Genomic DNA, 25,177 nt, shown 5'->3' with positions numbered 1-25,177 from the left:
TATTTTGAGGCAAAAACCGACGCAAAAGATTAAAAATAAAAACACCGAGACTTATATTTTTTTTTTCTGCCAAAGGATTTTTATTCGCAACCAGCCCCGCCCACAACGAGGCCACGCCCCCATTTCCCCCCTAAAAATATTAAAATTCATTTTTTTGGGGGGGGGGGGAGGGGAGGAGGAGGAGGGGGGGGAGGGGCGGAGCCGGCTCTGCCCCGTGACGTCACAAGGAGGGCGTGGCTTCCATCAAAAAAGCCACGCCCCCCCCTTTTTTTTTTTTTTTTATTTTTTTTAAGGCACTGGGTGGGGGTGGGGGGAGGGGCGGGTCTAGGGGTGGTCGGAGGGGGGGGAGGGGGGTTTGGGGGGGTCCTGGAAGGGGGAGGGGTCGTCCTCGGCCCCTCCCCCACCCCCCGGGTACACCACGAGCAGGAGGCGCTGCCCAAAGCGGGTCAGGGAGGCTGTGGGGGGAGGGGCAAAAAGAGGGGGGGGAGGGGAGGGGTGTGAGAGCCCCTCCCCCCACCCTGGAGCCCCTCCCCCAAAACCCCGCCCCTCCCCCCCCCCCAAAAAAAAAAAAAAAAAAAAAAAAATGAACCACGGAGAGCCCAAAATGTTGGGGAAAACGCCCCAAAAATTCCACCGAAACCGCCCCCCACCAAAACCAACTTTAAACCCCCCCAAAATCCACCCCAAAACTCCCCCAAATCCCCTTTAAACCCCCCCAAAAGTCCCCAAATCCCCCCAAACTCCCCATAACCCCCCCCCAAAGCCCCTTTGAACCCCCCCAAACGCCCCCAAATGACCCCAAACCCCCCGAAAAAAACCCCAAATCCCCTCCAAACTCCCCCAAAATCCCCCCAAATCCCCTTTAAACCCCCCCAAATCCCCCAAATGACCCCAAATCCCCCCAAAAATCCCCCAAATCCCCCCAAATCCCCTTTAAACTCCCCCAAACCCCCTTAAAACCCCCCCAAATGACCCCAAAATTCCCCCAAATCCCCCCAAACCCCCTTTAAACCCCCCCAAACTCCCCCAAACCCCCCCAATCCCCTCCAAACTCCCCCAAAATCCCCCAAATCTCCCCCAAATCCCCTTTAAACCCCCCCAAACTCCCCCAAATGACCCCAAACCCCCCAAAACCCCCTCAAATCCCCTCCAAACTCCCCCAAACTCCCCCCAAATCCCCTTTAAACCCCCCCAAACCCCCTTAAAACCCCCCCAAATCCCCCAAACTCCCCCCAAATCCCCCCCAAATCCCCTTTAAACCCCCCAAACTCCCCCCAAACTCCCCCAAATCCCCCAAATGACCCCAAACCCCCCAAAACCCCCCTCAAATCCCCACCAAACTCCCCCAAAATCCCCCCAAATCCCCCCAAATCCCCTTTAAACCCCCCCAAACTCCCCCAAATCCCCTCCAAACTCCCCCAAACCCCCTTAAAACCCCCCCAAATGACCCCAAACTCCCCCAAAAATCCCCCAAATCCCCCCAAGCCCCCTTTAAACCCCCCCAAACCCCCTTAAAACCCCCCCAAACTCCCCCAAATGACCCCAAACTCCCCCCAAACTCCCCCGAATCCCCCCAAATCCCCCAAATGACCCCAAACTCCCCCCAAGCCCCCTTTAAACCCCCCCAAACCCCCTTAAAACCCCCCCAAATCCCCCAAATGACTCCAAACTCCCCCCAAATCCCCCCAAATCCCCTTAAAACCCCCCAAACTTCCCCCAAACTCCCCTCAAACTCCCCCAAATGACCCCAAACTCCCCCCAAGCCCCCTTTAAACCCCCCAAACTCCCCCCAAACTCCCCCCAAATCCCCCAAATGACCCCAAATCCCCCCCAAATCCCCTTTAAACCCCCCAAATCCCCCAAACTCCCCCCAAATCCCCCCCAAACTCCCCCCAAATCCCCCAAATGACCCCAAACTCCCCCAAACTCCCCCCAAACCCCCTTAAAACCCCCCCAAATCCCCCAAACTGCCCCCAAATCCCCCCCAAATCCCCTTTAAACCCCCCAAACTCCCCCCAAACTCCCCCCAAATCCCCCAAATCCCCCCAAACTCCCCCCAAACCCCCTTAAAACCCCCCCAAATCCCCTTTAGAGCCCCGCCCCTCACCCATGGCGCGGCGCAGGGCCGGGGGCCGGGGCCCCCCCCGGACGCAGAGCAGGTAGACGGGGGCGCCGGTGGCCATGATGGCCAGGCCGATGCCGCAGACCAGGGGCTCGGACCACACCGAGAAGAGCAGCAGCGCCCCCCAGAAGAGCAGGTAGAGGGCCGGGAGGAGCAGGTTCACCTGGGGGGGAGGGGCGGCGTCCGTTGGGGGGGGGGGCGGGAAGGCGCCGGGGTGGGGGGAGGGGCGGTGGGTTTTGTGAATGGGGGGGCGTGGGAATCCTAAGGGGGGGGGGGTGTTAAGGGCGGTCATTTGTATGAATGGGGAGCGTGGGAAGGCACTGGGGGCGCTGGGAGCGTTTGGTTTTGTGAATGGGGAGCGTGGGAAGGCACTGGGGGCGCTAAGAGCGTTTGGTTTTGTGAATGGAGAGCGTGGGAAGCCACTGGGGGCGCTAGGAGTGGTCGTTTTTGTGAATGGGGAGCGTGGGAATCTGCAAGGGGGCGCTAGGAGTGGTCGTTTTTATGAATGGGCACCGTGGGAATCCTAATGGGGGGCGTTAAGGGCGGTCACTGGTATGAATGGGGAGCGTGGGAATCCAGCAGGGGGCGCTAGGAGCGTTTGGTTTTGTGAATGGGGAGCGTGGGAAGCCACTGGGGGCGCTAAGAGCGGTCACTTTTATGAATGGAGAGGGTGGGAAGCCACTGGGGGCGCTGGGAGCGTTTGGTTTTGTGAATGGAGAGCGTGGGAATCTGCAAGGGGGCGCTAGGAGTGGTCGTTTTTATGAATGGGCACCGTGGGAATCCTAATGGGGGGAGTTAAGGGCGGTCACTGGTATGAATGGGGAGCGTGGGAATCCACCAGGGGGCCCTAAGAGCATCCGGCTTTGTGAATGGAGAGCGTGAGAATCCACTGGGGGCGCTAGGAGTGGTCGTTTTTATGAATGGGCACCGTGGGAATCCTAATGGGGGGCGTTAAGGGCGGTCACTTGTATGAATGGGGAGCGTGGGAAGGCACTGGGGGCGCTAGGAGCGTTTGGTTTTATGAATGGGGAGCGTGGGAAGCCACTGGGGGCGCTAGGAGCGTTTGGTTTTATGAATGGGGAGCGTGGGAATCCACTGGGGGCGCTCGGGGGGGGATCATTTGTATGAATGGGGAGCGTGGGAAGGCACTGGGGGCGCTGGGAGCGTTTGGTTTTGTGAATGGAGAGCGTGGGAAGCCACTGGGGGCGCTCGGGGGGGGATCATTTGTATGAATGGGGAGCGTGGGAAGCCACTGGGGGCGCTGGGAGCGTCCGGTTTTGTGAATGGGGAGCGTGGGAAGCCACTGGGGGCGCTAAGAGTGTTTGGTTTTGTGAATGGGGAGCGTGGGAATCCGCTGGGGGCGCCGGGGGGGGTCGTTTGTATGAATGGAGAGCGTGGGAATCCACCAGGGGGCCCTAAGAGCATCCGGTTGTGTGAATGGGAAGTGTGGGAATCCACTGGGGGCGCTAAGAGTGGTCACTTTTATGAATGGAGAGGGTGGGAAGGCACCAGGGGGCGCTGGGAGCATTCGGTTTTGTGAATGGGCGGCGTGGGAATCCAGCAGGGGGCGCTAGGAGTGTTTGGTTTTGTGAATGGGTGGCGTGTGAATCCACATGGGGGTGGTTAAGAGCGGTCATTTGTATGAATGGGGAGCGTGGGAAATACCCAGGAGAGGTTTCGTTATGAATGGGGAGGGTGGGAACCCAGCAGGGGGCACCAAGAGCGGTCATTTTTGTGAATGGAGAGCGTGGGAATCCTGCAGGGGGCTCTAGGAGCGTTCAGTTTTATGAATGGGGAGCGTGGGAATCCACTGGGGGCTCTAAGAGCGGTCATTTCTATGAATGGAGAGCGTGGGAAGCCACCAGGGAGAGCCAAGAGAGCTCGTTTTTTTGTGAATGGAGAGCGTGGGAATCCTGCAGGGGGCGCTAGGAGCATTTGGTTTTATGAATGGGGAGTGTGGGAATCCTAATGGGGGCGCTAAGAGCGGTCATTTCTATGAATGGGGAGCATGGGAATCCAGCAGGGGGCACCAAGAGGACTTAAATTGATGAATGGGAAGCAGGGCAGGGCGTGGGAAATAGCCGGGAGAGGTTTTGTTATCAATGGGGAGCGTGGGAATCCACCAGGGGGCGCTAAGAGCATTCGGTTTTATGAATGGACGCCGTGGGAATCCTAAGAGGGGCGCTAAGAGCGTTCGGTTTTGTGAATGGGGAGCGTGGGAATCCAGCAGGGGGCGCTCCCAGCAGTCAGTTTTATGAATGGGCGGCGTGGGAATCCTAACAGGGGCGCTAAGAGCGCTCATTTATATGAATGGAGAGTGCGGGAATCCACCAGGGGGGCGATTGGAGCAGTCATTTGTATGAATGGGGAGCATGGGAATCCACTGGGGGCGCTAAGAGCGTTTGGTTTTTATGAATGGACGCCGTGGGAATCCTAAGGGGGCGCTCAAAGCGGTCATTTCGATGAATGGAGAGCGTGGGAATCCACTAGGGGGCGCTAAGAGCAGTCGATTTTCTATGAATGGGAGGTTGATTTTAGCGCGGGAATCCTGCAGGGGGCGCTAGGAGCGTTCGGTTTTATGAATGGGCGCCGTGGGAAGCCGGGGACGTTTTTTTGGGGGATGAATTTTTGGGGTGAATTTGTGGCGTTTTCGGGGCTTTCCGGAGGGATTTTTTTTGGGGGGGAAAGGGGGCGTGGCTGACCTTGATGGGGCGGGGCAGGTGGGGCTCCCTCCACCTGAGCAGCACCAGCCCGGCCACGGTGACGCCGTACCAGAGGTAATTAACGAAGCCCACGTAATTAATGAGCGTGTAGATGTCGCCCGTCACCAGCATCAGCAGCGTGGAGACGCACTGGGGGAGGGGCAGGGGGCGGGGCTTAGTGGGGAGGCCACACCCACCCGGCCACGCCCCCAGAATCCCCGGATTCAGCCTCAAAATCCCTGATTTAGCCCCAAATTCCTTCAATTTAGCCCCTAAATCCCCGGATTCAGCCCCAAATTCAGCTCCAAAATCCCCGGATTCAGCTCCAAATTCAGCCCCAAATTCAGCCCCCAAATCCCCTGATTTAGCCCCAAATTCAGCCCCAAATTCAGCCACAAAATCCCCAAATTCAGCCCCAAATTCAGCCACAAAATCCCCGGATTCAGCTCCAAATTCAGCCCCAAATTCAGCCACAAAATCCCCTGATTTAGCCCCAAATTCAGCCCCAAATTCAGCCCCAAATTCAGCCACAAAATCCCCAAATTCAGCCCCAAATTCAGCCACAAAATCCCCTGATTTAGCCCCAAATTCAGCCCCAAATTCAGCCACAAAATCCCCAAATTCTGCTCCAAATTCAGCCACAAAATCCCCAAATTCAGCCCCAAAATCCCCAAATTCAGCCCCAAATTCAGCCCCAAATTCAGCCCCAAAATCCCCAAATTCAGCCCCAAAATCCCCAAATTCAGCCCCAAATTCAGCCCCAAAATCCCCAAATTCAGCCCCAAATTCAGCCACAAAATCCCCAAATTCAGCCCCAAATTCAGCCCCAAAATCCCCAAATTCAGCCCCAAATTCAGCCCCAAAATCCCCAAATTCTGCTCCAAATTCAGCCACAAAATCCCCAAATTCAGCTCCAAATTCAGCCCCAAAATCCCCAAATTCAGCCCCAAAATCCCCAAATTCAGCCCCAAATTCAGCCCCAAAATCCCCGATTTAGCCCCAAATTCAGCCCCAAATTCAGCCCCAAAATCCCCAAATTCAGGCCCAAAATCCCCGGATTTTGCCCCAAAATCCCCGCCCCCCAAGCCCCGCCCCCTCCCTTTAGCTCCGCCCACTCCCCAAGTTTTTGCCCTTTTTTGCCCAAATTTTGCCCGTTTTTTGCCCGTTTTCCCCCCAAATTTCCCCTTTTTTTCCTCAATTCCTCCCAATCCTCTTCCCCCACCCCTTTTTGTCCTTTTCCCCCTCATTTTTCCCTCAAATCTCTCCTTTTTTTTGCCGTTTTCCCCCATTTTTGGCCATTTTTTCCCATTTCTCACCTAATTTTCTCCTTTTTTCCCCCAATTTTCCCAATTTTCCCAGAATTCCACCCAAACCCCTCCCACACTCTCTTCCCCCGTCATCTCCCCCCACTTCCGTGCCGTTTTTCCCCCATTTTCAGCTGGTTTTGGGCCGTTTTGGCCATTTTTGGCCGTTTTCCCCCATTTTTCACCTAATTTTCTCCTTTTTTCCCCAATTTTCCCAAATCCCTCAGAATTCCACCCAAACCCCTCCCATACTCTCTTCCCCCGTTATCTCCCCCCACTTCCGTGCCGTTTTTCCCCCATTTTTGGCCGGTTTTGACCATTTTCAGCCATTTTTGGCCATTTGGGGCCATTTTTGGCCATTTTTCACCCAATTTTCTCCTTTTCTTCCCCAATTTTCCCAATTTTCCCAGAATTCCACCCAAACCCCTCCCATACTCTCTTCCCCCGTCATCTCCCCCCACTTCCGTGCCGTTTTCATCCATTTTCGGCTGGTTTTGGGCCGTTTTGGCCATTTTTTGCCATTTTCCCCCATTTTTCACCTAATTTTCTCCTTTTTTCCCCAATTTTCCCAAATCCCTCAGAATTCCACCCAAACCCCTCCCACACTCTCTTCCCCCGTTATCTCCCCCCACTTTCGTGCCATTTCCCCCCCATTTTTGGCCGGTTTTGACCATTTTCAGCCATTTTTGGCCATTTGGGGCCATTTTTGGCCATTTTTCACCCAATTTTCTCCTTTTCTTCCCCAATTTTCCCAATTTTCCCAGAATTCCACCCAAACCCCTCCCACACTCTCTTCCCCCGTCATCTCCCCCCACTTCCGTGCCGTTTTCATCCATTTTCGGCTGGTTTTGGGCCGTTTTGGCCATTTTTGGCCGTTTTCCCCCATTTTTCACCTAGTTTTCTCCTTTTTTTCCCCAATTTTCCCAAATCCCTCAGAATTCCACCCAAACCCCTCCCACACTCTCTTCCCCCGTTATCTCCCCCCACTTCCGTGCCGTTTTTCCCCCATTTTTGGCCGGTTTTGACCATTTTCAGCCATTTTTGGCCATTTGGGGCCATTTTTGGCCATTTTTCACCCAATTTTCTCCTTTTCTTCCCCAATTTTCCCAATTTTCCCAGAATTCCACCCAAACCCCTCCCACACTCTCTTCCCCCGTCATCTCCCCCCACTTCCGTGCCGCTTTTCCCCCATTTTCAGCTGGTTTTGGGCCGTTTTGGCCATTTTTGGCCGTTTTCCCCCATTTTTCACCCAATTTTCTCCTTTTCTTCCCCAATTTTCCCAATTTTCCCAGAATTCCACCCAAACCCCTCCCACACTCTCTTCCCCCATCATCTCCCCTCACTTCCGTGCCGTTTTCCCCCCGTTTTTGGCCGGTTTTGGACCGTTTTTGACCATTTCCGGGCCGTTTTTTCCCCGTTTTTCGCCGTTTTTTCCCCGTTTTTTCCCAAAATCCCCGCTTTTTGCCCCAATCCCGGCGCTCACGGTGACGAGCAGGGCGGGCACGGGCGTGCGGCGCCGCAGGTGGATCATGGCCAGCAGGGCGGGCAGGTGCCCCTCCCGCGCCCCCGCGTAGAACAGCCTGGTGACGTCATCGGGGCGGGAGGTGACGTCATCGGGACGGGGGAAATGACGTCATGGGGCGGGGAGGTGACGTCATCCCAAAAGGGGGAGGGGCCACGGGAAGGGGGAGGGGGGGAAATGAGGGGGGGAAAAAATGAGGAAAATTCTGAGGGGAAAAGGGGGGAATTTGGGGAAAAAATGGGGAATTTGGGGGGGTTTTGGGGGGATTTTGGGAAAATTTGGGGGATTTTGGGAAAATTTGGGTGGGATTTGGAAGGATTTGGGGGGAGAAATGGGGAATTTGGGGGGAATTTTGGGGGATTTTGGGCGGATTTAGGGTGGATTTTGGGGAATTTTTGGGGACTTTTTGGGGAATTTTGGGCGGATTTTGGGTGGGTTTTGGTGGATTTTGGGTGAATTTTGGGTGAATTTTTGGGGAATTTTGGGTGGATTTTGGGGAATTTTTGGGGACCTCTTGGGGAATTTTGGGTGGATTTTGGTGGATTTTGGGGTGGATTTTGGTAGATTTTGGTGGATTTTGGGTGGATTTTGGGTGGATTTTGGGTGGATTTGGGTGGATTTTGGGTGGATTTTGGGGTGGATTTTGGGTGGATTTTGGGTGGATTTTGGTGGATTTGGGTGGATTTTGGGTGGATTTTGGGTGGATTTGGGTGGATTTTGGGTGGATTTTGGGGTGGATTTTGGGTGGATTTTGGGGTGGATTTTGGGTGGATTTTGGGGTGGATTTTGGGTGGATTTGGGTGGATTTTGGGTGGATTTTGGGTGGATTTTGGGGTGGATTTTGGGTGGATTTTGGGGTGGATTTGGGAGTGGATTTTGGTGGATTTTGGGGTGGATTTTGGGTGGATTTTGGGTGGATTTTGGGTGGATTTTGGGTGGATTTTGGGGTGGATTTGGGAGTGGATTTTGGGGAATTTTTGGGGTATTTTGGTGGATTTTGGGTGGATTTTTTTGGATTTTTGCAGATTTTGGCGGTGATTTTGGGGCATTTTGGGGTATTTTGGGTGGATTTTGGGGTGATTTTGGGTGAATTTTTGGGGAATTTTGGGTGGATTTTGGGGAATTTTTGGGGACCTCTTGGGGAATTTTGGGTGGATTTTGGTGGATTTTGGGGTGGATTTTGGGTGGATTTTGGTGGATTTTGGGGTGGATTTTGGGTGGATTTTGGTGGATTTTGGGGTGGATTTTGGGTGGATTTTGGGTGGATTTTGGGTGGATTTTGGGTGGATTTTGGGGAATTTTTGGGGTATTTTGGTGGATTTTGGGTGGATTTTTGGGGATTTTTGCAGATTTTGGGGGTGATTTTGGTGCATTTTGGGGTATTTTGGGTGGATTTTGGGGAATTTTTGGGGACCTCTTGGGGAATTTTGGGTGGATTTTGGTGGATTTTGGGGTGGATTTTGGGTGGATTTTGGGGGGATTTTTGGTGGATTTTGGGTGGATTTTGGTGGATTTTGGGTGGATTTTGGGTGGATTTTGGGTGGATTTTTGGGGATTTTTGCAGATTTTGGGGGTGATTTTGGGTGCATTTTGGGGTATTTTGGGTGGATTTTGGGGTGATTTTGGGTGAATTTTTGGGGAATTTTGGGGAATTTTTGGGGACTTTTTGGGGAATTTTGGGGCGGATTTTGGGTGGATTTTGGGGAATTTTGGGTGGATTTTGGGCAATTTTTGGGGACCTCTTGGGGAATTTTGGGTGGATTTTGGTGGATTTTGGGGTGGATTTTGGGTGGATTTTGGGGAATTTTTGGGGTATTTTGGTGGATTTTGGGTGGATTGTTGGGGATTTTTGCAGATTTTGGGGGTGATTTTGGTGCATTTTGGGGTATTTTGGGTGGATTTTGGGGTGATTTTGGGTGAATTTTTGGGGAATTTTGGGTGGATTTTGGGGAATTTTTGGGGAATTTTGGGGAATTTTTGGGGACTTTTTGGGGAATTTTGGGGCGGATTTTGGGTGGGTTTTGGTGGATTTTGGGTGAATTTTTGGGGAATTTTGGGTGGATTTTGGGGAATTTTTGGGGAATTTTGGGCGAATTTTTGGGTGAATTTTTGGGGAATTTTGGGTGGATTTTGGGGAATTTTTGGGGAATTTTGGGCGAATTTTTGGTGCATTTTGGGGTGGATTTTGGGGTGGATTTTGGGCGGATTTCGGATGGATTTCGGGGCGATTTTGCTGTATTTTGGCTGATGTTTTGGGTGCATTTTGGAACGGATTTCGGGGCGATTTTGGGGCGGATTTTGGGGAATTTTTGGGGAATTTTGGGCGGATTTTGGAGCGAATTTTGGGATGGATTTTGGGTGGATTTTGGGCGGATTTTGGGCAGATTTTGGTGCATTTTGGGGTGGATTTTGGGCGGATTTTGGGGTGAATTTTGGGGATTTTTGGGGGAAATTTTGGTGGATTTTGCGTGAATTTTGGGTGAATTTTTGGGGAACTTTGGGTGGATTTTGGGGAATTTTTGGGGAATTTTGGGTGGATTTTTGGGTGGATTTTTTGGCGAATTTTGGGGTGAATTTTGGGTGGATTTTGTGGAAGTTTTGGGGAATTTTGGGCGAATTTTTGGTGCATTTTGGGGTGAACTTCGGGGCGGATTTTGGGCAGATTTTGGTGCGTTTTGGGTGGATTTTGGGGTGCACTTTGGAGCGGATTTCGGGCTGATTTTGGTGCACGTTGGGGCGGACTTTGGAGCAGATTTTGGGTGCATTTTGGGTGGATTTGGGCTGGTTTTGGGGCTCTCACCTGGAGCAGGTGAAGAGGGAGCCGTTGACGCCGCCGAAGGTGGAGAGGGCGACGGCCACGGGCATCACCCAGGCCAGCGGCCCCAGGACCCTCTCGCCGAAGCTCTGGGGGGGAAAAGGCCCCGATGGAGGCGGAGTCCCGACCTTCCCAAAATTCCCAGCCTTTTCCCCAAAAAATTCCCGCCTTTTTCCCCAAAATCCCCGCGTTTTTCCCCAAAATCCCCGCTTTTTTCCCCCAAAATTCCACTTTTTTCCCCCAAAATTCTGCTTTTTTACCCCAATTTTCCCTTTTTTCCCCCATTTTTTTATGCTTTTCCCCTCCTTTTTCCCCAAATTTCCACTTTTCCCAACATTTTCCCAAAATTCCCACTTTTTTTCCAAAAATTCCTGGTTTTTTCCCCAAAATTTTCCCATTTCCCCCTCTCTTTTTGCTTTTCTCCTCATTTTTCTCCAAATTTCCACTTTTCCCCAACATTTCCCCCAAATTCCCGCTTTTTTCCCCAAAATCCCCGCTTTTTTCCCCCCAAAATTCCGCTTTTTTACCCCGATTTTCCCTTTTTTCCCCCGTTTTTTTATGCTTTTCCCCTCCTTTTTCCCCAAATTTCCACTTTTCCCAACATTTTCCCAAAATGTCCACGTTTTTTCCCAAAAATTCCCGTTTTTTCCCCAAATTTCCTGCATTTTCCCCCAAATTTTCCCTCACTTTTTTGCTTTTTTCCTCATTTTTTCCTAAGTTTTCTCATTTTTCCCAACATTTCCACAAAATTCCCACTTTTTTCCCAAAATTCCACTTTTTCCCCCAAATTCCTGCTTTTTTCCCCAAAATTCCGCTTTTTTACCCCGATTTTCCCTTTTTTCCCTCGTTTTTTATGCTTTTCCCCTCCTTTTTCCCCAAATTTCCACTTTTCCCAACATTTTCCCAAAATTTCCACGTTTTTTCCCAAAAATTCCTGCGTTTTCCCCCAAAATTCCCACTTTTTCCCCAAAATTCCTGTGTTTTGCCCCAAAAATTCTGCTTTTTCCCCCCAAAATTGCCACTTTTTTCCAAAAAATCCCACGTTTTCCCCCAAATTTTCCCATTTTTCCCGGACTTTTTTGCCTTTTTCCCCATTTTCCCCCAAATTTCCACTTCTTCCCAACATTTTTCCAAAATTCCTGCGGTTTTCCCCCAAATCCCCATTTTTTCCTAAAATCCCCATTTCTTTATCCCAAAATCCCCATTTTTTTATCCCAAAATCCCCATTTTTCCCGTAAAATCCCCATTTTTCCCCTAAAACCCCCATTTCTTTATCCCAAAATCCCCATTTTTTTCCTAAAATCCCCATTTTTCCCCTAAAATCCCCATTTTTTATCCCCAAAATCCCCATTTTTTTATCCCAAAATCCCCATTTTTCCCGTAAAATCCCCATTTTTCCCCTAAAACCCCCATTTTTTATCCCAAAATCCCCATTTTTTATCCCCAAAATCCCCAATTTTTATCCCAAAATCCCCATTTTTTATCCCCAAAATCCCCATTTTTTCCCCTAAGATCCTCATTTTTTCCCCTAAAATCCCCATGTTTTATCCCAAAACCCCCACTTTTTATCCCAAAATCCCCATTTTTTATCCCCAAAATCCCCAATTTTTATCCCCAAAATCCCCATTTTTCCCCTAAAACCCCCATTTCTTTATCCCAAAATCCCCATTTTTTATCCCAAAATCCCCTTTTTCCCCCTAAAATCCCCATTTTTTCCCCCTAAAACCCCCTCTTTTTACCCCAAAATCCCCCTTCCTTCCCCCTAAAAATCCCCATTTCCCCCCCAAAAAAACCCGTTTTTTTTCCCCCACTTTGGGGATTTTTGCCCAAAATCGCCCTTTTTCGCCCCAAAGCGCCCTCCCAGCTGCCCCAGCTGTGCCCAGGTGACCCCAAAATCCCCATTTTTCCCCCAAAATCCCCATTTCCCCCGTAAAAACCCCATTTTTTTCCCCAAAAACTCCATTTTTTCCCCAAAAATCCCCATTTTTTTGCCCTAAAATCCCCATTTTTCCCCTAATATCCCCTTTTTTATCCCAAAATCCCCATTTTTTCCCCTAAAATCCCCATTTTTCCCCTAAAATCCCCATTTTTTTATCCCAAAATCCCCAATTTTTATCCCAAAATCCCCATTTTTTCCTAAAACCCCCACTTTTATCCCAAAATCCCCATTTTTTTCCCCTAAAATCCCCATTTTTTCCCCTAAAATCCCCATTTTTTCCTAAAACCCCCACTTTTTATCCCAAAATCCCTTTTCCCCCTAAAATCCCCTTTTTTTATCCCAAAAATCCCCAATTTTTATCCCCAAAATCCCCATTTTTCCCCTAAAATCCCCATTTTTTATCCCAAAATCCCCATTTTTTCCTAAAATCCCCACTTTTTTCCCAAAATCCCCATTTTTTTATCCCAAAATCCCCATTTTTCCCCTAAAATCCCCATTTTTTCCCCTAAAATCCCCATTTTTTTCCCCTAAAATCCCCATTTTTTCCCCTAAAATCCCCTTTTTTTATCCCAAAATCCCCATTTTTTCCTAAAATCCCCACTTTTTATCCCCAAAATCCCCTTTTTTTATCCCCAAAATCCCCATTTTTCCCCTAAAATCCCCATTTTTTATCCCAAAATCCCCATTTTTTCCTAAAATCCCCACTTTTTTCCCAAAATCCCCACTTTTTATCCCAAAATCCCCATTTTTTCCCCTAAAATCCCCATTTTTATCCCCCAAATCCCCATTTTTTATCCCAAAATCCCCTTTTTTATCCCAAAATCCCCACTTTTTTCCCAAAATCCCCATTTTTTTATCCCAAAATCCCCATTTTTCCCCTAAAATCCCCATTTTTTCCCCTAAAATCCCCATGTTTTATCCCCAAAATCCCCATTTTTTTATCCCAAAATCCCCACTTTTTATCCCAAAATCCCCATTTTTTCCCCTAAAATCCCCATTTTTTTCCCCTAAAATCCCCATTTTTCCCCTAAAACCCCCACTTTTTATCCCCAAATCCCCATTTTTTCCTAAAATCCCCACTTTTTATCCCAAAATCCCCATTTTTTCCTAAAATCCCCACTTTTTATCCCCAAAATCCCCATTTTTTATCCCAAAATCCCCATTTTTTTCCTAAAATCCCCATTTTTTTATCCCAAAATCCCCAATTTTTATCCCAAAATCCCCATTTTTTCCTAAAACCCCCACTTTTATCCCAAAATCCCCATTTTTTTCCCCTAAAATCCTCATTTTTTCCCCTAAAATCCCCATTTTTTCCTAAAACCCCCACTTTTTATCCCAAAATCCCCATTTTTCCCCTAAAATCCCCATTTTTTTATCCCAAAATCCTCATTTCTTTCCTAAAATCCCCACTTTTTATCCCCAAAATCCCCATTTTTTATCCCAAAATCCTCATTTCTTTCCTAAAATCCCCACTTTTTATCCCCAAAATCCCCACTTTTTATTCCAAAATCCCCATTTTTTATCCCCAAATCCCCATGTTTTATCCCCAAAATCCCCATTTTTTATCCCAAAATCCCCACTTTTATCCCAAAATCCCCATTTTTTCCCCTAAAATCCCCATTTTTCCCCTAAAATCCCCATTTTTTTATCCCAAAATCCCCAATTTTTATCCCAAAATCCCCATTTTTTCCTAAAACCCCCACTTTTATCCCAAAATCCCCATTTTTTTCCCCTAAAATCCCCATTTTTTCCCCTAAAATCCCCATTTTTTCCTAAAACCCCCACTTTTTATCCCCAAATCCCCCTTTTCCCCCTAAAATCCCCTTTTTTTATCCCCAAAATCCCCATTTTTTATCCCAAAATCCCCATTTTCTATCCCAAAATCCCCACTTTTCCCCTAAAATCCCCTTTTTTAATCCCCAAAACCCCCCTTCCTTCCCCCTAAAAATCCCCATTTCCCCCCCAAAAAAACCCGGTTTTTTTCCCCCACTTTGGGGATTTTTGCCCAAAATCGCCCTTTTTCGCCCCAAAGCGGCCTCACCACGGCCACGGCGTCGCTGTCCAGGATCTCCTGGGGGCTCATGGCCGCCAGATACGCCACGTTGGCCGCCACGTACAGGAAGGTGACCAGCGGCAGCGAGATCGAGATGGCCAGCGGCAAATTCCTGCCCCGCATTTGCATAAATTAGCATAAATTAGCATAGAATGGCGAAAATCGGCTCTAAAGTAGCGGAAATCGGCACAACGCTGCCCGAAATCGGCCAAAATCGGCCCAAAATCAGCCCAAAAGTAGCCGAAAAGTAGCCAAAACCCCCCAAATTCCAGCCCCGGTTAGCATAATATTTGCATAAATTAGCATGAATTAGCATAAAATGGCCAAAAATGGCCGTAAAGTAGCAAAAATCGGCACAAATCTGCCCGAAATCGGCCCAAATCGGCCCAAAATCAGCCCAAAAGTTGCATAAATTAGCATTAATCAGACAAAATCCCCCAAGATTCCTGCCCCAATTAGCATCATATTAGCACAAATTAGCATACATTAGCATAAAATGGCAAAAATCGGCCCTAAAGTAGCAGAAATTGGCACAAAGCTGCCCGAAATCGGCCCAAATCGGCCCAAAATCAGCCCAAAAGTAGCCCAAAAGTAGCCAAAATCCCCCAAATTCCAGCCCCGATTAGCAAAAATATTTGCATAAATTAGCGTGAATTAGCATTAAAAGGCAAAAATTGGCCCTAAAGTAGCAGAAATTGGCACAAATCTGCCCGAAATCGGCCAAAATCAGCCCAAAATCAGCCCAAAAGTAGCCGAAAGTAGGCAAAATCGGACAAAATTCCTCAAAATGCCTGCCCAAATTAGCATAATATTTGCATAAATTAGCATGAATTGGCATAAAAAGGCAAAAACCGGCCCTAAAGTAGCAGAAATTGGCACAAATCTGCCCGAAATCGGCCCAAATCAGCCCAAAAGTTGCATACATTAGCATAAATCAGACAAAATCCCCCCAAATTCCTGCCCAAATTAGCATAAGGTAGGATAAGTTGGCGTAAAATTAGCATATATTAGCATAGATTAGCATAAATTAGCATAGAATGGCGAAAATTGGCTCTAAAGTAGCAGAAATCGGCACAAAGCTGCCCGAAATCGGCCCAAATCAGCCCAAAATCAGCCCAAAAGTAGCCGAAAAGTAGCCAAAATCCCCCAAATTCCAGCCCCGGTTAGCATAATATTTGCATAAATTAGCATGAATTAGCATAAAATGGCCAAAAATGGCCGTAAAGTAGCAAAAATCGGCACAAATCTGCCCGAAATCGGCCCAAATCGGCCCAAAATCAGCCCAAAAGTTGCATAAATTAGCATTAATCAGACAAAATCCCCCAAGATTCCTGCCCCAATTAGCATCATATTAGCACAAATTAGCATACATTAGCATAAAATGGCAAAAACCGGCCCTAAAGTAGCAGAAATTGGCACAAAGCTGCCCGAAATCGGCCCAAATCGGCCCAAAATCAGCCCAAAAGTAGCCCAAAAGTAGCCAAAATCCCCCAAATTCCAGCCCCGATTAGCATAATATTTGCATAAATTAGCGTGAATTAGCATTAAAAGGCAAAAATTGGCCCTAAAGTAGCAGAAATTGGCACAAATCTGCCCGAAATCGGCCAAAATCAGCCCCAAAGTAGCCAAAATCGGAAAAAATCCCCCAAATTCCAGCCCCGATTAGCATAATATTTGCATAAATTAGCATGAATTGGCATAAAAAGGAAAAAATCGACCCTAAAGTAGCAGAAATTGGCACAAAGCTGCCCGAAATCGGCCCAAATCAGCCCAAAAGTAGCCAAAATCGGACAAAATCCCCCAAAATTCCTGCCCAAGTTAGCATAATATTTGCATAAATTAGCATGAATTAGCATTAAAAGTCATTAATTGGCCCTAAAGTAGCAAAAATCGGCACAAAGCTGCCCGAAATCGGCCCAAATCAGCCCAAAAGTTGCATAAATTAGCATAAATCAGACAAACCCCCCAAGATTCCTGCCCGAATTAGCATCATATTAGCACAAATTAGCATAAATTAGCATAAAAGGGCAACAATTGGCCGTAAAGTAGCAGAAATTGGCACAAAGCTGCCCGAAATCGGCCAAAATCAGCCCAAAAGTAGCCCAAAAGTCGCCAAAATCCCCCAAATTCCAGCCCCGATTAGCATAATATTTGCATAAATTAGCGTGAATTAGCATTAAAAGGCAAAAATTGGCCCTAAAGTAGCAGAAATTGGCACAAATCTGCCCGAAATCGGCCAAAATCAGCCCAAAATCAGCCCAAAAGTAGCCGAAAGTAGCCAAAATCGGCCAAAATCCCTCAAAATGCCTGCCCAGATTAGCATAATATTTGCATAAATTAGCATGAATTGGCATAAAAAGGCAAAAACCGGCCCTAAAGTAGCAGAAATTGGCACAAATCTGCCCGAAATCGGCCAAAATCAGCCCAAAAGTAGCCGAAAAGTAGCCAAAATCCCCCAAATGCCTGCCCAGATTAGCATAATATTTGCATAAATTAGCATGAATTAGCATAAAATGGCCAAGATTGGCCCTAAAGTAGCAGAAATCGTCACAACTCTGCCCGAAATCGGCCAAAATCAGCCCAAAAGTTGCATACATTAGCATAAATCAGACAGAATCCCCCCAAATTCCTGCCCAAATTAGCATAAATTAGGATAAGTTGGCGTAAAATTAGCATATATTAGCATAGATTAGCATAAATTAGCATAGAGTGGCGAAAATTGGCTCTAAAGTAGCAGAAATCGGCACAAAGCTGCCCGAAATCGGCCCAAATCGGCCCAAAATCAGCCCAAAAGTCGCCCAAAAGTAGCCAAAATCCCTCAAATTCCTGCCCCGATTAGCATAATATTTGCATAAATTAGCATGAATTGGCATAAAATGGCAAAAAATTGGCCCTAAAGTAGCAGAAATCGGCACAACTCTGCCCGAAATCGGCCAAAATCAGCCCAAAAGTAGCCGAAAGTAGGCAAAATCGGACAAAAACCCCCAAAATCAGCCCTAAATTAGCATAGATTAGCATAAATTAGCATAATTTTAGCATGGAATTAGCCCCAGGTGCCCCCAACACCCCCCAGGTGCTCCCAGGTGCCCGCAGGAGACCCCAAATCCCCCAAAAATCCCCTCAAACCCCCCCCAGGTGCCCCCAAACTCCCCCAAATCCCCCCCAAATACCCCAAATCCCTCCCAGGTGCCCCCAAACCCCCCCCAGGTGCCCCCAGGTGCCCCCCAAACCCCCCAAAATCCCCCCAGACCCCCCCCAAATCCCCCCCAAATCCCCCCAAACCCCCCCCAGGTGCCCCCAGGTGCCCCCAAATCCCCCCCAAATCCCCCCAAATCTCCCCAAATCCCCCCCAGGTGCCCCCAGACCCCCCCCAGGTGCCCCCAGGTGCCCCCAAATCCCCCCCAAATCCCCCCCAGGTGCCCCCAAATCCCCCCCAAATCCCCCCCAGGTGCCCCCAAATCCCCCCCAAACCCCCTCAATCCCCCCCAAACCCCCCCAAATCCCCCCCCGGTGCCCCCGGTGCCCACCTGTGCGGGCGCTGCAGCTCCTCGGTGACGTAGTTGAGGAAGTTCCAGCCGCCGTAGGCGAAGGAGCCCTGCAGGCAGGCCAGGAACAGCGGCCCCGCGGCCGGCGGCGCCCAGGGCCGGAACGCCTGCGCCGGCTGCAGCCACCAGTGCTCGCCTGCAACGGTTCGGGCACGCTCGGGCACGCTCGGGGATGCTCGGGGATTTTTTCGGATTTTTTTCGGATTTTTTTCGGATTTTTTTTGGCAATTTTTTGCGGGTTTTACCGATTTTTTACGGGTTTTTGCCGATTTTTTACCGATTTTTTACCGATTTTTTACGGTTTTTTACCAATTTTTTACGGTTTTTTACCGATTTTTTACGATTTTTTACAGTTTTTTACCAATTTTTTACGGTTTTTTACGGTTTTTTACCGATTTTTTACGGATTTTTACCGATTTTTACCATTTTTTGCGATTTTTTACCGATTTTTTACCAATTTTTTACGGGTTTTTACCAATTTTTTACGATTTTTTATGATTTTTTAACCGATTTTTTACGATTTTTTATGGATTTTTTACGGTTTTTTACCAATTTTTTACCGATTTTTTACGGTTTTTTACGGGTTTTTACGGTTTTTTACCAATTTTTTATGGGTTTTTACCAATTTTTTACGGATTTTTTACGAATTTTTTATGGATTTTTTACGGTTTTTTACCAATTTTTTACGGGTTTTTACCGATTTTTTACGGATTTTTTACGGTTTTTTACCAATTTTTTACCGATTTTTTACGACTTTTTACCAATTTTATACAAATATTGACCGATTTTTTACGGTTTTTTACCAATTTTTTACGATTTTTTATAGCTTTTTTACCGATTTTTTACCAATTTTTTACCAATTTTTTATAGCTTTTTTACGATTTTTTACCAATTTTTTACGGATTTTTTACCAATTTTTTACGATCTTTTACAGTTTTTTACTGATTTTTTACGGGTTTTTACGGTTTTTTACCAATTTTTTACCGATTTTTTACGGTTTTTTACCAGTTTTTTACGGATTTTTTACGGTTTTTTACCAATTTTTTACGGTTTTTTGCAATTTTTTACCGATTTTTTACGGTTTTTTACGGATTTTTTACGATTTTTTACCAATTTTTTACGGTTTTTTACCGATTTTTTACCAATTTTTTACCAATTTTTTACGATTTTTTACGATTTTTTTACCAACTTTTAACGATTTTTTATGGATTTTTTACGGTTTTTTACCAATTTTTTACCGATTTTTTACAGTTTTTTACGGGTTTTTACCGATTTTTTACGGATTTTTTACGGTTTTTTACGGATTTTTTACGGATTTTTTACGGTTTTTTACCGATTTTTTACGGTTTTTTACGGATTTTTTACGGATTTTTTACCAATATTTTACGATTTTTTACGATTTTTTTACCAATTTTTTACGAATTTTTATAGCTTTTTTACGGATTTTTTACGGATTTTTTACCAATTTTTTACGATTTTTTAAGATTTTTTACCAATTTTTAACGGTTTTTTACCAATTTTTTACCAATTTTTTACGATTTTTTGCGATTTTTTACGGATTTTTTACGATTTTTTACCAATTTTTACGGGTTTTTTACCGACTTTTTACCAATTTTTTACGATTTTTTACCAATTTTTTACGGTTTTTTACCGATTTTTTACCAATTTTTTACGATTTTTTGCGATTTTTTACCAATTTTTTACGGTTTTTTACCGATTTTTTACGGATTTTTTACGGTTTTTTACCGATATTTTACGGTTTTTTACGGTTTTTTACCAATTTTTTACGATTTTTACGATTTTTTGACCAATTTTTTACGATTTTTTACGGATTTTTTACGATTTTTTACCAATTTTTTACGGATTTTTTACGATTTTTTCCGATTTTTTACGGATTTTTTACGGTTTTTTACCAATTTTTTACGATTTTTACGATTTTTTGACCAATTTTTTATGATTTTTTACGGATTTTTTACGATTTTTTACCAATTTTTTACGGATTTTTTACGATTTTTTCCGATTTTTTACGGATTTTTTACGGTTTTTTTTACAGTTTTTTACGATTTTTTAAGATTTTTTACCAATTTTTAACGGTTTTTTACCAATTTTTTACCAATTTTTTACGATTTTTTGCGATTTTTTACGGATTTTTTACGATTTTTTACCAATTTTTACGGGTTTTTTACCGATTTTTTACCAATTTTTTACGATTTTTTACCAATTTTTTACGGATTTTTTACGATTTTTTGCAATTTTTTACGGATTTTTTACGGTTTTTTACCAATTTTTTACGATTTTTTACCAATTTTTTACGGTTTTTTACCGATTTTTTACGGATTTTTTACGGTTTTTTACCAATTTTTTACGGATTTTTTACGAATTTTTTACCGATTTTTTACCAATTTTTTACGGTTTTTTACGGGTTTTTACCGATTTTTTACAGTTTTTTACCGATTTTTACGGTTTTTTACCGAATTTTTACCGATTTTTTACGGTTTTTTACGGATTTTTTACGGTTATTTACGGACATTTTACGGATTTTTACCAATTTTTTACGGATTTTTTACAGTTTTTTACCAATTTTTTACGAATTTTTTACGGTTTTTTACCAATTTTTTACGGATTTTTTACAATTTTTTACCAATTTTTGAAGGATTTTTTACGGTTTTTTACCGATTTTTTACGATTTTTTGCAATTTTTTACCGATTTTTTACGGATTTTTACGGTTTTTTACCAATTTTTTACGGCTTTTTTACGGTTTTTTATGGTTTTTTACAAATTTTTTACCAATTTTTTACGATTTTTTATGATTTTTTTACCGATTTTTTACGGTTTTTTACCGATTTTTTACCGATTTTTTACCGATTTTTTACGGTTTTTTACAGATTTTTTACCGATTTTTTACGGTTTTTTACCAATTCTTTACGGATTTTTTACGGTTTTTTACCGATTTTTTACGGATTTTTTACGGTTTTTTACCGATTTTTTACGGTTTTTTACGTTTTTTTACCAATTTTTTACGAATTTTTATAGCTTTTTTACGATTTTTTATCAATTTTTTACCAATTTTTTACGATTTTTTACGGTTTTTTACCGATTTTTTACCAATTTTTACCGATTTTTAACGATTTTTTACCAATTTTTTACGATTTTTTACCGATTTTTTACGATTTTTTGGGATTTTTTACCGATTTTTTGCAATTTTTTACCGATTTTTCACGGTTTTTTACCAAATTTTTACCAATTTTTTACGATTTTTTATGATTTTTTTACCGATTTTTTACGATTTTTTACCAATATTTTACTATTTTTTACCAATTTTTTACGGATTTTTAACGGTTTTTTACCAATTTTTTACGGTTTTTTACCGATTTTTTACCGATTTTTTGCGATTTTTTACCAATTTTTTACGATTTTTTGCAATTTTTTACCGATTTTTTACGGTTTTTTACCAATTTTTTACCAATTTTTTACGATTTTTTACCCGATTTTTTACCGACTTTTTACGGTTTTTTACGGTTTTTTACCGATTTTTTACCATTTTTTACGATTTTTTACGATTTTTTACCAATTTTTTACGGGTTTTTACCGAATTTTTACAGTTTTTTACCGATTTTTTACGATTTTTTACCAATTTTTTACGGTTTTTTACCGATTTTTTACCAATTTTTTACCAATTTTTTACGATTTTTTACGATTTTTTTACCGATTTTTTACGATTTTTTACCAATTTTTTACGGTTTTTTACCAATTTTTTACGGCTTTTTTACGGTTTTTTACCGATTTTTTACGGATTTTTTACGGTTTTTTACCAATTTTTTACGGATTTTTTACGAATTTTTTACCGATTTTTTACGATTTTTTACCAATTTCTAACGGTTTTTTACGGGTTTTTACCGATTTTTTTCAGTTTTTTACCGATTTTTTACCAATTTTTTACGTTTTTTACCGATTTTTTTACCAATTTTTTACGGTTTTTTACCAATTTTTACGATTTTTTGCAATTTTTTACCGATTTTTTACGGTTTTTTACCAATTTTTTACCAATTTTTTACGATTTTTTACCCGATTTTTTACCGACTTTTTACGGTTTTTTACGGTTTTTTACGGTTTTTTACCGATTTTTTACCATTTTTTACGATTTTTTACCAATTTTTTACGGGTTTTTACCGAATTTTTACAGTTTTTTACCGATTTTTTACGATTTTTTACCAATTTTTTACGGTTTTTTACCGATTTTTTACCAATTTTTTACCAATTTTTTACGATTTTTTACGATTTTTTACCGATTTTTACGATTTTTTACCAATTTTTTACGGTTTTTTACCAATTTTTTTACGGCTTTTTTACGGTTTTTTACCGATTTTTTACGGATTTTTTACGGTTTTTTACCAATTTTTTACGGATTTTTTACGAATTTTTTACCGATTTTTTACGATTTTTTACCAATTTCTAACGGTTTTTTACGGGTTTTTACCGATTTTTTTCAGTTTTTTACCGATTTTTTACAGTTTTTACCAATTTTTACGGTTTTTTACCGATTTTTTACCGATTTTTTACGTTTTTTTACCGATTTTTTACCAATTTTTTACGTTTTTTACCGATTTTTTTACCAATTTTTTACGGTTTTTTACCAATTTTTTACGATTTTTTGCAATTTTTTACCGATTTTTTACGGATTTTTTACGGTTTTTTACCATTTTTTGCGATTTTTTACCAATTTTTTACGATTTTTTGCAATTTTTTGCCAATTTTTTTACAGATTTTTTTAACAGGGTTTTCTTACCAATTTTTTGATGGATTTTTGACGATTTTTTGCCAATTTTTTACAGATTTTTTACGATTTTTTGCCAATTTTTTACAGATTTTTTTACGATTTTTTACGACTTTTTACCGATTTTTTACAGATTTTTACAGGTTGTTTACGATTTTTTACCCCATTTTTTACATTTTTCTCCCCAAATCTCCTGGTTTTTCCCATTCCCCCCATTTTCCCTCAAATCCCCACATTTCCCCTTCATTTCTTCCCCATTTTCTCCCATTTTCTCCCCATTTTTTCCCGTTTTTTCCATTTTTCTATTTTTTCCCCATTTTTGCCCAAAATCTCCATTTTTCACCCCATTTTCACCCCGGTTTCTCCCCGAATCTCCCATTTTCTTCCCATTCCCTCCCATTTCCCCTCAATTCCCTGCATTTCTCCCATTTTCTCCCATTTTTTCCCCCTTTTTTTCCCATTTTTGCCCATTTTCTGCTGGTTCTTTCCATTTTTCCCCATTTTTGCCCAAAATCTCCATTTTTCACCCCATTTTCACCCCGGTTTCTCCCCGAATCTCCCATTTTCTTCCCATTCCCTCCCATTTTCCCTCAATTCCCTGCATTTCTCCCATTTTCTCCCATTTTTTCCCCGTTTTTCCCATTTTTGCCCATTTTCTGCTGGTTTTTTCCATTTTTCCCCATTTTTGCCCAAAATCCCCATTTTTCACCCCATTTTCACCCCGTTTTCTCCCCAAATCTCCCACTTTCTTCCCATTCCCTCAATTCCCCACATTTCCCATTCATTTCCCCCCCAAACCTCCCATTTTTTCCCCGTTTTCCCCATTTTTCCCCTTTTTCCCCTTTTTTCCCCATTTTTGCCCAAAATCCCCATTTTTCACCCCATTTTCACCCCGGTTTTGCCCAAAATCACCTGGTTTTCCCCATCCCCGCCATCTTCCCTCAATTCCCCACACTTCCCATTCATTCCCCCCCCATTTTCCCCATTTTTTCCCCGTTTTTCCCCGTTTTTTCCGGTTTTTTCCATTTTCCCGCCCGTTTTTGCCCAAAATCGCCGGTTTTCGCCCCAAATCTCACCGCGGGCGATGAGCACGGCGCCGGCGCCCACGATCAGCCCCAGGGCCAGCAGCTTCCCGCCCGTGAACCCAAAACCTCCCCTTTTCTCCCCAAACCTCCCCTTTTTCCCCATTTTCTCCCATTTTTCGCCCATTTTTGCCCAAAATCTCCATTTTTTGCCCCATTTTCTCCCCAAATCTCCCATTTTCTTCCCATTCCCTCCCATTTCCCCTCAATTCCCTGCATTTCTCCCATTTTCTCCCATTTTTTCCCCTTTTTTCCCATTTTTTCCCATTTTCTGCTGGTTTTTTCTGTTTTTCCCCATTTTTGCCCAAAATTCCCATTTTTCACCCCATTTTCACCCCGTTTTCTCCCCAAATCTCCCACTTTCTTCCCATTCCCTCAATTCCCCACATTTCCCATTCATTTCCCCCCCAAACCTCCCATTTTTCCCCGTTTTCCCCATTTTTCCCCATTTTCCCCTTTTTTCCCATTTTTGCCCAAAATCCCCATTTTTCACCCCATTTTCACCCCGGTTTTGCCCAAAATCACCCCGTTTTCCCCATCCCCGCCATTTCCCCTCAATTCCCCACATTTCCCAGTCATTTCCCCCCCAAACCTCCCATTTTTTTTTCCCCAGTTTTCCCCATTTTTCCCCTTTTTCCCCTTTTTCCCATTTTTTTGCCCAAAATCCCCATTTTTCACCCCATTTTCACCCCGGTTTTGCCCAAAATCACCTGGTTTTCCCCATCCCCGCCATCTTCCCTCAATTCCCCACATTTCCCATTCATTTCCCCCCCATTTTCCCCATTTTTTCCCCGTTTTTCCCCGTTTTTCCCGGTTTTTGCCATTTTCCCGCCCGTTTTTGCCCAAAATCGCCGTTTTTCGCCCCAAATCTCACCGCGGGCGATGAGCACGGCGCCGGCGCCCACGATCAGCCCCAGGGCCAGCAGCTTCCCGGCCGTGAAGGCGTCCTGGACTCGCGTGGCCCAGCGCACGCTGCTGCAGTTCACCCACGTCAGCAGCACTGCCCGGAAATTTGGGGCTTTTTGGGGCTTTTTGGGGAGTTTGGGGATTTTTTGGGGATTTTTGGGGATTTTTTTGGGGATTTTTTGGGGATTTTTTGGGGATTTTTGGGGATTTTTGGGGATTTTTTGGGGATTTTTGGGGGTTTTGGGGGATTTTTTGGGGATTTTTTTGGGGATTTTTTTGGGGATTTTTAGGGATTTTTTTGGGATTTTTTGGGGATTTTTGGGGATTTTTTGGAGATTTTTTGGGATTTTTTGGGGATTTTTGGGGATTTTTGGGGATTTTTTGGGGATTTTTTGAGGATTTTGGGGATTTT

At 44.2% G+C, this 25,177-nt stretch overlaps 1 protein-coding gene across 1 annotated transcript; it reads right to left on the bottom strand.

The window, feature by feature from the left end:
• Positions 1–298: 298 nt before the first annotated feature.
• LOC309585817 (large neutral amino acids transporter small subunit 2-like) lies at positions 299–23,965 on the bottom strand (the record flags this gene model as incomplete). Its single annotated transcript, XM_082303662.1, has 8 exons — positions 299–455; positions 2,108–2,285; positions 4,825–4,974; positions 7,612–7,708; positions 10,451–10,554; positions 14,446–14,569; positions 17,985–18,138; positions 23,854–23,965. The coding sequence occupies 8 exons, from the start codon at positions 23,963–23,965 to the stop codon at positions 325–327; spliced, it is 1,050 nt and encodes a 349-aa protein (XP_082159788.1). The 3' UTR covers positions 299–324.
• Between the last annotated feature and the right edge of the window lie 1,212 nt (positions 23,966–25,177).

This window comes from Coloeus monedula (genome assembly GCF_965178545.1).
Source record: "Coloeus monedula genome assembly, contig: HAP1_SCAFFOLD_472, whole genome shotgun sequence".
Classification (NCBI taxonomy): Eukaryota; Metazoa; Chordata; class Aves; order Passeriformes; family Corvidae; genus Coloeus; species Coloeus monedula.
The sequence above is the reverse complement of the archived record's forward strand: the minus strand, read 5'-3'. Positions and strand labels throughout refer to the sequence as shown.